The sequence below is a fragment of the Dipodomys merriami genome, unplaced genomic scaffold, assembly GCF_024711535.1.
Source record: "Dipodomys merriami isolate MVZ:Mamm:240054 unplaced genomic scaffold, mDipMer1.0.p SCAF_45, whole genome shotgun sequence".
NCBI lineage: Eukaryota > Metazoa > Chordata > Mammalia > Rodentia > Heteromyidae > Dipodomys > Dipodomys merriami.
In genome coordinates, this window is record NW_027206013.1 from 10,622,760 (window position 1) to 10,636,764 (window position 14,005).

The window sequence follows — 14,005 nt, forward strand, 5'->3', positions numbered from 1 at the left end:
AGACTTTGAGCACCTGCTCAGTGCTGGGCTGTGAGGGGTCCTTGAGGAGTGCGGTGGACCCCACATCAGGCTCTGCCGTCGTGAGATGTGCGTGGAGGTGTCAGGCAGCTGCCAGCGCAGGTAGATGTGCATCTGCCTCCTTTCCGGTTTACCTGTGCAGGTGCTCATTGCCAACAACGGCATCGCTGCGGTGAAGTGCATGCGTTCCATCCGCAGGTGGGCTTATGAGATGTTCCGCAATGAGAGAGCCATACGCTTCGTGGTCATGGTGACCCCGGAGGACCTCAAGGCCAACGCAGGTAACCTCACCCCTCCCCTGGTCATCTTTCCCTGCTCTCTCTCTCCTCCTGTCCCTCCTGGTGCCAGAGTCCCAAGATACCTTCCCAAATCCATGTTTATTTGCTCTTCCTTTATATATGTATATGTTTTATGTTGGTCCTGTGTCATGAACTCAGGGCCTGGGCGCTGTCCCTTAAGCTTTTTTGCCCAAGGCTAGTGCTCTACCACTTGACTCATAGCTCCACTTTTGGCTTTTTGGTGATTAATTGGATTTAAGAGTCTCATGGACTTTCCTGTCTGGTCTGGCTTTGAACTGTGATCCTCAGATCTCAGCCCCCAGAGTAAGTAGGATTACAGGCGTGAGCCACCCACCCCTGGCTCCTTTCTTCCTTATTTAATGACAATGCCTGCTGATCACAAGAGCAAACCATATGCCTTAGAAGAGACCAGTGGTCCTTAATCCACAGAATGGAAATCCTGTCATTGTTCTAGCAGCTTGGGGTCTTATTTTTCCAGATGTTTCCCCCTGCTGCTGTTCTCTGCTATGTTGCAGTCACTTGTTTGGTCTTCTGCTTGCTCACCTATGTCTCTTAAAAGGAATCACTCTGTATTAGATGATTCTCCCGCTGCCTGCAGAGTCTTGTCTCTTTATAAAGAGCAGCCTACATTATCTTTTTTTTTTTTTTTTTTTTTTTTTTTTGTCGGTCGTGGGGCTTGAACTCTGGGCCTGGGCGTTGTCCCTTAGCTCTTCAGCTCAAGTCTAGCGCTCTACCACTTGAGCTACAGCGCCACTTCCGGTTTTCTGGTGGTTTTATTGGAGATAGGACTCTCACGGTCTCCTGCCCGGGCTGGCTTTGAACCGTGATCCTCAGATCTCAGCCTCCTGAGTAGCTAGGATTACAGGCGTGAGCCACCAGCGCCCGGCTACATTATCTTTTGAGTCTGATCATACCCTTTTAAGAATGCCTCAGAAGCCGGGGTGCTGGTGCCTCACCCCTGTAGTCCTATCTGCTGAGGCAGCTGAGATGTGAATCACAATTTGAAGTCAGTCTGAGCAGAAAAATCCGCAAGACTCTCTCCATTTAGCCAGTAAAAAAGCTGGATAGGAGGTGTGGCTCAAATGGTAGAGCACCAGACATGAGCAAAAAAACCCTCCCCAAAAAACAAGCGGGAGGCTCTTGAGTTCAACCTCTAGTATTGGCATGTGCGTGCATGCACACACACATGCACACATACACTGCTTCAGAGGCCACAACACTATCCTTGGTGCCAGCAACCTCGGCATCATCTCCTGCGTGGTCACAGCCTTGCTTGTTTCTCAGCCCCCTTTGACAGATGAAACCATTTGAGACCCAGGGGTATACGTTTACCACTTGCCCACAGTTGCATAAGCAGCATGTGACACAGGCTGGGTGAGAACCCTGGCCTTGAGATCAGAGCATTTTCCCGTGGGCCTTCCCCATGCTGTGCTGATATTTTACCTGCTTTACCTGGGGCAGGTAGGCCTCATGTCCCTGCCAGCCTCGAATCCTCCACCATCTTGGCAGTCTGCTTCCTTTCTCTTCTTCCAGGCCTTTTCCAGGGCACCCTTGTTTTCACCGAATGAAAACCGCACTGAGTTTTATTCCAACTTTATTCCATTTGTCCACAGCCGTCATGGCCAGAATGTGGTTGCCTTGACTTCAGTCTCTCCATAGTTGTTCCCCTTTCCTTCCTGCTCCATCCCAGAGTACATCAAGATGGCAGACCAGTACGTCCCTGTGCCAGGAGGACCGAATAACAATAACTATGCCAACGTGGAACTGATTGTGGACATTGCCAAGAGGATCCCTGTGCAGGTAGGCTGGCCCCGGTGCCCACAGCGGGGTGGCACCCTGAGCTCCGGAGCAACTGAGTTCCACCGTTCAGCGTGGTTCGTAGGACATGGCCCAGAGCTCTGGGTGCATGGGGACTGGGTTCTTGAAGATGGAAGGGTCTGAGTTCACCCCTTTCTGTATTTGCAGGCGGTGTGGGCTGGCTGGGGCCATGCTTCCGAAAACCCCAAACTTCCGGAGCTGCTGTGCAAGCATGGGATTGCTTTCTTAGGTAGAAGGTCCCATCCAGCAGGGTTGTGAGCACTGCGGCATGGGGTGGGAGGAGGCTTGCTCAGCATCACCTCTACTTCTCCATATGAGGCCCAAGTGGACTCAGGGATGGGCGGGCCCATGTCACCATGGTTACCACAGCAGACTTACGGGAGGCCAGTGGAGCCCTCTGTGGTTGTTTCTGTTGGTCTGATGGTTGTGGGCAAGTTCAGATTTCTGACTCTGTGAGTGTGTGTGTGTGTGTGTGTGTGTGTGTGATATTTTTGAGAGGACCACGTGTTTATCTGGGTTGTTCTCAGGCCTGACTCCTTGATCACCATCTGACGTGATTAGATAAAAAAATGATTGTTTGGAGGCCCCTGGAGTTTTATTTGTGCACATGCTTGTGAAGTCCGTACTTGTGTACATTTGTTAACACAGGACATCATGAGTGCCATCAGGGTATCGTTTTCAGGACTCCCCAGAAGACACCAAAGTCCTCCGCCTCTCAGACCCCTCCCTGTATGAAGCAGCATTATTTTTCTGTGCAACCTCCTGCCCAGCTATCCCTCTCAGATGACTTAAAATGCTTGCTACACAGCAGAGCTGCGTTATACCACATTCATTAGGGAATGATGACCAAAAATGTTAAAAATCGATACCTGTATGCAAGTAGAATGAGGAGCGGCCGTCCTGGGATGTGGAGTCCCTGTGACAGAGCCTGCAGGCCCAGGAGGCCAGCAGTCTGGCCCTCATAGAAACACTTCGCCACCCCAGAGTGCAGCTCTTTCTTTACATGCTAGCTTGTGTTCTCCGCCCAGCCTTTTGCCTCCCGACAGGGTGAATTAATGTGTTCACCACACAGCTGAGTTATAACCTAGAGAGGTTTTCAGACCAGATGTTGCAAGTTGGTGGATGCAGTAGCAGAGTGGCTGAGTCTTTCCTTACCTGGTGTGAGATTAAAGCTCCCGGGGAGCTGGATCTGAATCCTTCCCTCCCTCCCTCCCTCCTTCCCTTCTTCCCTCCCTCTTTCCTTCCCTCCCTCTCTCTCCTTCCCTTCCTCTCTTCCTTCCCTCTTTCCCTCCCCTTCTCTTTACTTCCTTCCTTTCCCCTCCCCTCCCCTCCCCTCCCCTCCCCTCCCCTCCCCTCCCCTCCCCTCCCCTCCCCTCCCCTCCCCTCCCTTCCCTTCCCTTCCCTTCCCTTCCCTTCCCTTCCCCTCCCTTCCCCTCCCTTCCCTTCCCTTCCCTTCCCTTCCCTTCCCTTCCCTTCCCCTCCCTTCCCCTCCCTTCCCTTCCCTTCCCTTCCCTTCCCTTCCCTTCCCTTCCCTTCCCTTCCCTTCCCTTCCCTTCCCTTCCCTTCCCTTCCCTTCCCTTCCCTTCCCTTCCCTTCCCTTCCCTTCCCTTCCCTTCCCTTTTCCCTTCCCTTCCCTTCCCTTCCCTTCCCTTCCCTTCTCCCTTCTCTTCTCTTCTCTTCTCTTCCTTCCCCTCTCCCTCCTGCCTTTCTCTCCTTTCTTTCCCCATCCTTTGCCCTCCACCTGGCCTTGCCACTGTACGCTTGTTTGCTACTCGGCTTCCAGAGTCTTCAGACTGAGTCCATTCTGCTGTCCTTTCCCTGACTCCTCAGGTCCCCCCAGTGAAGCCATGTGGGCCTTAGGAGATAAGATTGCTTCCACCATCGTGGCTCAGACCCTGCAGATCCCAACCCTGCCCTGGAGTGGAAGTGGTAAGAGAGCCTGGCCTTTGTTTTAGGGGAACCCCTCCGTCTAGTCGGGGAACAGGAGCGTGCTTTTAAAAATTCTTACGTTTAGCCAGGCATGGTGCCTCATACCTGCAATCTAAGCAACTCAGGAGGCTGAGGTCTGAGGATGGAGGTTTGAAGCCAGACTGGGCAGAAAAGTCCATGAGATTCTTTAACTCCAGTTAACCAGAATTGGGGGTATAGCTCAAATGGTAGACGCCCCCTTAAATTAAACACACACACACACACACACACACACACACACAAACAACAAATTACCCAGTGAATAGCACAAGGTCCTGAGTTCAAGACCCAATAGAGGGCCCCTGAAAAGAAAAAAAAAATGATTCCTTTGGGTGGTTGGGATTCTTTTTGGAGTGCAGTCCGTGTTGCTCTAGGGAGAGGCGGTGTCAACTTGATTTCCTGGGGGGGGGGGATAGAGTGGGGGGGCAGTGCCAGGTCAGTTCCAAGGCATGGAAGAGGCAGCGAAGGAGGCTGGAAGGATGGCTCTGTGCTTTGTTGGTCCGGAGCAGCTTGGGTGCTTCCTGGGCTGTGTATTCTGCCATCCCAGGGCCTGATGGTCTCAGCCTGCTTTGTGCCTCTCCAGGTCTGACGGTGGAGTGGGCAGAGGAGAACCTGCAGCAGGGGACACCCATCCACATCCCCGAAGATGTCTACAGCCTGGGCTGTGTGAAGGATGTAGACGAGGGCTTGGAGGTAATGGCGGAGCTAGTGCGGGGACCTGGGTGCTAGGCTTGCCTCCTCGTCCTGGTAGTGGTTGGTTGGTTCCTGTCTCATCTCTGAAGAGTCTCGTTTGTCCTTGACCCTCAGGCAGCAGAAAAGATTGGTTTTCCATTGATGATCAAGGCTTCTGAAGGCGGTGGAGGGAAAGGAATTCGAAAGGCTGAGAGCGCCGAGGATTTTCCCATGCTGTTCAGACAAGTGAGCGGTCCCTGCGCCCTCGTGGGGGTCTTTTCTTTCGTTGGCCACCTGATGAGTTCTCTCAGCATCATTTTCTGATCTTCCAGGAGGGGTTTTCAGGAGCTGGGTCTGTGGCCATTCTTTTTAACTTTTATTATTTTTGTGAGTGGTGGTAGTAATCAAACCTAGGCCTTCAGCATGCTAGACAAATGCTTTGCCACTGGGCTATGTCCCAGCTTTGTGTTAAAGATTTGTGTGTATGTACACATCAGTACAGGGGCTTGAACTCAGGGCCTGGGCTTCTGTTTTTCTATTTTCCCACTATCCCTCACCTCACATTGCTGGGGTGATAGGCACCCACACAGCACCATGCTTTGCTTTATTGGTTGAGATGGGGTCTTACTAAGCTTTCTGTCTAAGTTAGCTTCTAACTATGATCTTTTTGGTCTCTACCTTATGAGCAGCTTGGATTATAGGCATGAACTGTACTTGGCTCTGAACACACATGCATATATATATATATATTATATATCTATATATAAATTTTTACTTAATTTTAATTTTAATTTAATGGGTTTTGAATTCAGGACCTGGCTGAGTTATATCCCCAGCCCTGAAAATGTTCCTAATGTAAGAATTCAAACAAGTCCAGGGTTATGTTGGGATGAATAAAAGCTCCTTTTCTCTTCCCCTCCCAGTCTTTTCTCTGTCAGATGTAAATACTCTTTGTAATTGGGTCTTTTTCTTGAGCACAGAGGCCCTGAGTTCAAACTGCAGTATTGGCATGCACACACACACACACACACACACACACACACACACACACACACACACTCTGCAGATTCACAGAGAAACCAGTGCTGTTGTTTGATGCTGTCTTCTGATGACTTCCAGAAGTTTCTGGAGCTGATGTCCCCATGGAGAGCCAGCAGCTGTATTTCCCCTGCAGGTGCAGAGCGAGATCCCGGGCTCTCCCATCTTTCTCATGAAGCTGGCCCAGCACGCGAGGCACCTGGAGGTCCAGGTGCTGGCTGACCAGTATGGGAACGCTGTGTCGCTGTTTGGGCGGGACTGCTCCATCCAGAGGCGCCACCAGAAGATCATCGAGGAGGCGCCGGCTACCATCGCCACGGCAGCTGTGTTTGAGTTCATGGAGCAGGTACACTTCACAGAGCTGGGGCCAGTGGGGGGCGGCTGCAGGGATTTCAAGGCCACACAGGTGTGTTGTGGGTGTCGGCTGATTGCTGAGGTCCCAAAGCGTTTCCCTCATCACAGGTCATCAGTGGGCACTGGGAGAGGGAGTCCGCAGTCCCTTCTGATTCCTAAGGCAATTGCTAGAAACCAATACCTCTTCCTGCAGTGTGCGGTGCTCCTGGCCAAGACCGTGGGCTACGTGAGTGCCGGAACCGTGGAATACCTGTACAGCCAGGACGGCAGCTTCCACTTCCTGGAGCTGAACCCTCGCTTGCAGGTTGAACATCCCTGCACAGAGATGATTGCCGACGTCAACCTGCCGGCCGCACAGCTGCAGGTGAGCAAATCCCCTCCACCTCACCCCTACCTTGCCTCTCACCCTCTTCCTGCTCCTATTAGCCCTTCCTGCCTTCTTGCCCCACACCTAGCTGACCGTCCAGAAAAATGTTTCTTAACCGTTCATTTCATGATCAGATCTTAAAGACATTGTCTCCAATCCTTCTCCTGGGAGAGCTGTCCTGACTGAGATACTGTATGTATTCATGTTCCATAAATTTATCTGAAAGCACAGATAAATAAAGAGGAAATTTTTTTTCCACACCCCCTGGGGGACAGTGTCACTTCCACTGAGGACACATAACCTGCAGGTATGAACTCCTGCGTTCATAAGAACTCTTAAAAATTTAATGTATCCTTCCTCTGTTCTTCCTTCCCTTCCTCCCTCCCTTTCTCTTTCCATCTGTTCCTCCCTCTTTCCTTCATGCCTTCCCTTCTTCTTGTCACCAGATTGTTTTTTGTTTGTTTGTTTGTTTTACTTGATGTCTTTATATCTTCCTCCCCGCCCCCCAGTCATGGGGCTTGAACTCAGGGCCTGGATGCTGTCCCTGAGCTTTTTTTGTTCAAGGCTAGCACTCTACCACTTGAGCTATAACATCACTTCTGGCTTTTTCTGTTTATGTGGTCCTGAGGAATCGAACCCAGGGCTTCATGCATGCTAGGCAAGCACTCTACCATTAAGCCACATTCCCAGCCTGTATTTATATTCTTTAAAAATTGCAGGAGAGTTGTGTGTATAATACATCCTGTAGCTACATTCACCAGTTAGGACATCGCCCTCCATCCATCCATCCATCCATCCATCCATCCATCCATCCATCCATCCATCCATCCATCCATCCATCCATCTACCTACCTACCTACCTACCTACCTACCTACCTATTTTCCCTCATACCTCATTAGTCTACATAATTTTTTTTTGTCTGTATAATTTCTTTGGGAAACATTTTAGAGTCAGTCTTTTGGGGGATGATTGGGCTGAACCTTTGTGAGGTGGCCCGTAAATATTGTAATAGAGGTGAAGCATCCCAAGACCAGGCAGTCCGGTGTAGTGTGTGATACAGCTGGTTCCTTTGGGAAGGAGAGCATTGCTGTGGCCTGGTTACTGTGCTGTCTACAGGAGCAATGCTCTGCCTCCTGGTGTCCTCAGAGGTCTTACAGCTGCTTTTATTTGTGTGAAATCTAAAATCCAAACCAGGAGGACACCTTGCATTTCATTGTCATGCCTCTTGAGTTTTTTTAGTCTGCAGTATTTCCCAATCATAGTTTTTGTTGTTGTTGTTATTGTTTGCTTTGTTTCAATTTTGGTTGGCATAAGGGCTTGAACTCAGAACCTTGCATTCTCTATCTTGCTCATAGTTTGTACTCTTATCACTTGGGCCACACCTCCAGTCTAACATTTTGCTTAGAGATGGAGTCTTAAGTACTTTTCTGCCTGAGAACTGGCTTTGAACTATGGATTTCCAGATCTCAACCTCCTAAATAGCTAGGATTTCATGTGTGAGCCACCAATACCCAGCTACATTTTCTCCATTCTTGCCATTGGCTTTTTTTTTTGCCATTGGCTTTTTGTGTGTGTGTGCTGGGTACCAAGCCTATGGCCTCCTGCAGCATTGGCACTTTTGCAACATTTGGCTGCCTGTCTGTGAATCTGGATCTGTCTGGCGATTTCTTCCAGATGATATCATATTCTATCAGAATTATTGCAAGGGTGGTCACACGTTCTTAGTGCATCCTGAGAAGAGGTCCAAGCAGTGAATTGTGAAGGTGTGCAACATACAGCTGGTGGCCAGAAGTGTGTGGGTTTTGCTTCTTCTTCATGCCAGTGTCCCTGTCACCTTCACAGAGCCTCCTGCCCGAGCATTACAGCCCAGTCGCTTCCCACTCTGGTAGCTCTGGGTGTCCAGGTTTTTTTTCTTCCATGCACATGTTTCCTTGTGTGACTTTGTTTCTTCTTTTCATACACTGTCTGCTCTGCGGGAGCCTTGTCTTGCATTATAGATTTTTCCTCTTCCTTCTCCTATCCCGCTATAGTACAGAAACCTGTAGACAGGCACCGTATGTCTGAAATTGTTGACTGAGCCTCTTCCTTCATCACTGGGCCATTTGGGGCAGGGATTGCAAGGGGATGGAACTGATTCGGTGGTATGGGTTCTGCATTGTAGATTGCCATGGGTGTGCCGCTGTACAGGCTGAAGGACATCCGGCTTCTCTATGGAGAGTCTCCATGGGGGGTGACGCCCATTTCCTTTGAGACTCCCACCAACCCTCCAATCGCCAGGGGCCATGTCATTGCAGCCAGGATCACCAGCGAAAACCCAGACGAGGCAAGTATGGGGCCCTAGGGTTTCTAGCATCTTCTATCTCCCTGGGTGTGTGGGCTTCTGAACTCAGTGATGAAGAAAATGAGGCGCGAAAGGAATGTGTCTTGTTTTAATCGCTTCCTCTATCTGTGACATGTGCCAGGCACCAGGCAGATCCTCACACATTGCCTGGAGAGCCTGCCCAGGTGGGTGAGTCTTGTAGGTAACTCTCCATCTGGCGCTCATCCGGTGCAGAGCCCAGGTCCTTGGGATTCTGACCCCCTGTGCTTTGTCTGTAATATGGAGTCCTACACTCCCTTTGTGGCTTGCTCTTTCTAGGTTTTGTAAAGGGCCACTGGCATGTCACAGATCACATGCTTGCCAACTGATTGTCATGGGTCTCAGTAATTTACTCTGACTTTATTTTATTTCCTCTCTCTTTCTCTCTCTTTTTTTTGTTGGTCGTGGGGCTTGAACTCTGGGCCTGGGCATTGTCCCTGAGCTCTTCAGCTCAAGTCTAGCGCTCTACCACTTGAGCCACAGTGCCACTTCCGGTTTTCTGGTGGTTTATTGAAGATCAGAGTCTCATGGACTTTCTTGCCCAGGCTGGCTTTGAACCACAATCCTCAGATCTCAGCCTCCTGAGTAATTAGGATGACAGGCGTGAGCCACCAGCGCCCAGCCTCCTCTCATTTTTGAAATTAATACACATACATAACTTTTGAGACAGGCTGTTGCTACGTAGCTTAGGCTGGCCTTAGACTCGCAATTCTCAGCCTTCCTAGTGCTGGGACCATAGGTGTGTGCTATCATGCCTGTTTCTTAAAATTAAATATATCTGTATGTATATATATATATGTCACATATAACATATTTTGTTTGGGTTTTGGTAGAACTCAGGCTCTACACTTGAGCCATTCCAGTAGCCCTAAATTTTATATGTGTGTGGGGTGTGTGTATGTGTGTCTGTGTGTGTGTTATGCTCATACTGGGGCTTGAACTTAGAACTTAGGCTCTGTTCCTTAGCTTTTTTGCTCAAGATGGGTGCTCTACCATGTAAGGCATAGTCACACTTGCTGCTTTTTCTGGTGATTAAATGTAGATCAGAGTCTCAAGGCTGGGAATGTGGCTTAGTGGTAGAGCACTTGTCTAGCATGCATGAAGCCCCAGCTTTGATTCCTCAGTATCGCATACACAGAAAAAGCCGGAAGTGGTGCTGTGGCTCAAATGGTAGAGCAAGTAGCTTTGAGCAAAAGAAGCTCAGGGACAGTGCCCAGCCCTGAGTTCAAACCGCAGAACTGTCACACACACAAAAAAGAGAGAGTCTCAAGGATTTTCCTTCCTCTGGCTGGGTTTGAACCTTAATCCTCCAGTCTCAGCCTTCTGCTAAGTTTGCAGGTGTGAACCACTGGTGCCTGGCTTTTAAATGTATTTGTAACTGATACATACAAAGTAAAAGTTGAGCCTCCTAGCCAACTCTTTTTGCTATATATTATATATAACTATGTATAAATATGTATTTATATATGTATATATGTATATTTAAAGACATGATGCACTCACATGGATCCACAGCGGGAGATAACAATGTTTGCTAAACGTTGCTTGGGGGCGGGTAGGGCTGCTGGCCCTCGCCAGAATTGAGTTCTGGTGAAAATATATCCAGAGTAATGACTTCTTCCATTTGACTTTTCCTCATTGGGGCATCAGGGGTTTAAGCCGAGCTCAGGGACAGTCCAGGAACTGAACTTCCGCAGCAGCAAGAATGTGTGGGGCTACTTCAGCGTGGCAGCCGCCGGAGGCTTACATGAGTTTGCTGACTCCCAATTCGGGCACTGCTTCTCCTGGGGCGAGAACCGTGAAGAGGCCATTTCGTGAGTATTGCTCCCCGGCCCTCCTGCCTGCCCACTGGTGCTCCCTCCCTGCTGCTGTACCGTTTCCCTGCCTCCCAGCCTTTTCTGTGTATGTGGTACTGAGGAATCAAACCCAGGGCTTCATGCATGCTAGGCACGCGCTCTACCACTAAGCCACATTCCCAGCCCCCAAGGACATGCCCTACTGTGTACCCCAAGGCCCATATCCCTCACTTACTGAGGTTTCTGCAGGGCTGAAAACCCAATCGACAGGACCCCCCAAATTCCAATGAAGCACCCATCTTATTTCTCCTCTCTTGACACAGGCACAAAGAGAGGTAAAACTCAGTTCACTTTATAATGAATTGACCTTTCTTTTTGCTTGTTTGTTGATTGTGGGGCTTGAACTCAAGGCCTGGGTGCTGTCCCTGAGCTCTTTTTGCTCCAGGCTAGCACTCTACCACTTTGAGCCACAGTGCCGCTTCTGTTTTTCTCACTTTTATCCTGAAGCCATTGTTGCCCCCGCCCCACACCTGCTCACAAGTGGAAAAGCCTCACCTCCAAGAAGAGGTGCATTCATACCTCACCTCTTTTCCATCCATTTCCTCCTGAGCCAGGTCACAGTGATACGTGTCCTCAGAAGACACGGCGGTGTGGCTGGCAAGAAAGCAGCCTGGGTGCTGGGGATGAGAGATGCGATTAGGTCCAGGGTGAGACAGAGTTAGCATCAGCCAGAGAGACGGGCTGTTTCTCCATCCACCAGGAACGACAGCCATAGTTAATAAGAATGAAATGGTCGCCACACATGGCTGACATTTGCCGATGATTGTCAGTAACTTTACACCGAGAATCTCATGGTGATCCTCAGGGGTCCTCATGACGTCACAGTTACTCCCCCATTTTCCAGATAAGGTGAACAGCTGTCCGGGGAGTGGCTAAGCCACTGGTATGAGGTTCCTCAGCCTGTCCGTGTTAAAGCTGAAATGACACCCTGCCCCTCTGTCCCAGGGCCCCTCTTACCTCTTGTGTCTTTCTGGCACTCTAAAAACCATGCTACAGAATGTCCACAGACATTCTACATGGACTCGGAAGCTAGTGGCGTGCCCTTCCCTCTCTAGGAACATGGTGGTGGCTTTGAAGGAGCTGTCCATCCGGGGTGACTTCAGGACCACGGTGGAATATCTCATCAACCTGCTGGAGACTGAGAGCTTCCAGAACAACGACATTGACACTGGGTGGCTGGATCACCTCATCGCTGAGAAAGTGCAGGTGGGGAGGCGCCCGTGTCTGTGGCTCCCCCTGTGGATGGGGGCTGGGGCAGGACACTGACACTGACCCTCCCCCCCCCCATGTCTCCTAGGCAGAGAAGCCAGACATCATGCTCGGGGTGGTATGCGGGGCCTTGAACGTGGCCGATGCGAAGTTCAGAGACTGTATGACGGATTTCCTGCACTCCCTGGAAAGGTACTGGGCATCATCCATCAGCCTTGTCCATCTTGGGGGGTATTTGTGGAGGCCATGGAAGGCAACTTGTGCTTTATTTAGGTGACCAATCGGTGGCCAGGCAGTTGGTGAGCTCCTCCCACCAGGCTGCTTCTGCAGTTTCCAACCAGAGCTGCCCTGGAAGAGTTGGGGAAGGGGATTGGGTGGCAGGGGAGGTGGAGTGGAGAATTCGGTGAAGTAGGGTAGAGGTGGGGCTGGGGGGTCCTTGAGGCCTGGACAGACAGTCCAAGACAGCTTCCTGCTGACATGGAGTTCAGAGAGCATGGAGGTGTGTTGAGAAGCGGAGTAGATCAAAGATCATCTCTCCTGATGTTTCTTTCCCTGGTCCTCACCTGGCCACCAGGAGACTACTGGAAAGCTAGGACATGGCCAGCTGCTTACCATCAGCTCTCCACCTCAGCACCAGTGACGTTTAGAATAGCATTGTGGATCCGAGTGGGGCCGTTCTGTGTGCCTGGTTGGGTGACAGCCATCCTGCTTGATGCCAGGAGCCCGTTCCCCGGAGTCAGTGTTGAGTGTCCCTGGAATAGAGCCGAATCACCTCCCCTGTGAAAACCACAGGAAATCACTGGGCAAGAGGGGCAAGGTGGTTTAGCACAGGTAGCAGTCAGGCTCATGGGTGATGACAGAGCCAGAATCCCCGCTGGCTTCTTTCCCAGCAATGAACACTCCCCATACAGGGAGCTTTTCTGAGAAGCCATGATAGATTGGGCTCCCCCGAAAGCTGTTTACGTTATGTCCTTATTCATTCATTCAGCAGATACAGGTTGTACAAGGTGTGTTTTGTTGAGAAATGTACACACATGTATCATGTATCCTGATCAACCTCACCCCTTCCATCACTTTCCCAGCTTTAGAAAATACTTTCAACAGGTTTTGTTGCTCTGTATTTATTGCCATACATGCACATAAACTGCATCAGCCATGGTCATCCTCATCCACCCTCTTCCTCATTCCTCCCCGACCCCTCTCGCTGGTGCCTACCCCTCAACAGAGCCCATTTTACTTTCTTATTATTCTTCCTGTTTTAGTGTGTATTAATTACTCCCAGGGATTTCACCATGACATTTCAGACTCGCATATGCTATAGTCAGAATAACCCTCCCCATGGCTCTCTCTTTCCCACCCAACCCCTTAATTGACTAGTAGTAGTCTCCCTGATTGTGGAGGCTACTTGTACCATCTTTATATATGGTTGCACTGTATTTTGAAATTACTCACCTTTCATCTTTCCCCAGAAAGCCTTGTTAAAAGTTCATATCTGCCAAGTGCTGGTGGCTCAAGCCTGTGATCCTAGCTACTCAGGAGGCTGAGTTCTCAGGATCATGGGTTCAAAGTCTAGTCTGCAGGAACATCTCTGTATCCACCTGGGAAAACAGAGTGGGAGTCAATCCTTCAAAGTTCCCAAGAGACCCTTATCTCCAATTAACCACCAAAAAGCCAGAAGTAGAGCTATGGTAGTAGAGTGCAAAAAAAAGCTCAGAGAAAGTGCCCAGGCTCTAAGTTCAAGCCCCAGGACTGACACACACATACACACACACACACACACACACACACACACACACACACACACACACACACACACACACACACACACACACACACACACGAAAAAGAAAAAGAAAAAAAGGTTCCTATCCTTCAAAATGCTGAGTTCTGAGGAATGTCAGATATGGTCTATGTCCCATGCCTTTTAATAAAATTTAATTTTCTATTGCACTAGCAAGAGATGTTATGTATTTTTTGGTACTGGGGTCAGGAACTCTTACAACCTGCCACTGAGCCACAACCACCAGTCCCCTGGGTGATCTTGCT

General features: G+C 49.9%; 1 protein-coding gene across 6 annotated transcripts in view; it reads left to right on the forward strand.

Moving 5' to 3' along the window:
• Positions 1 to 14,005, forward strand: part of Acacb (acetyl-CoA carboxylase beta) — an 83,153-nt gene that overhangs the window by 28,630 nt on the left and 40,518 nt on the right. For all 6 annotated transcript variants that reach the window (XR_011366462.1, XM_069994671.1, XM_069994670.1 and 3 more), the window contains 12 exons: positions 161 to 299; positions 2,008 to 2,117; positions 2,283 to 2,364; positions 3,966 to 4,064; positions 4,687 to 4,796; positions 4,911 to 5,021; positions 5,950 to 6,159; positions 6,361 to 6,531; positions 8,697 to 8,858; positions 10,545 to 10,708; positions 11,806 to 11,956; positions 12,048 to 12,151. Coding sequence is in view for 5 of the 6 variants with exons in the window: in XM_069994671.1 (XP_069850772.1) it covers positions 161 to 299; positions 2,008 to 2,117; positions 2,283 to 2,364; positions 3,966 to 4,064; positions 4,687 to 4,796; positions 4,911 to 5,021; positions 5,950 to 6,159; positions 6,361 to 6,531; positions 8,697 to 8,858; positions 10,545 to 10,708; positions 11,806 to 11,956; positions 12,048 to 12,151 (1,613 nt within the window). In the remaining variant the exon portion in view is untranslated. The remainder of the gene's footprint in view (positions 1 to 160; positions 300 to 2,007; positions 2,118 to 2,282; positions 2,365 to 3,965; positions 4,065 to 4,686; positions 4,797 to 4,910; positions 5,022 to 5,949; positions 6,160 to 6,360; positions 6,532 to 8,696; positions 8,859 to 10,544; positions 10,709 to 11,805; positions 11,957 to 12,047; positions 12,152 to 14,005) is intronic.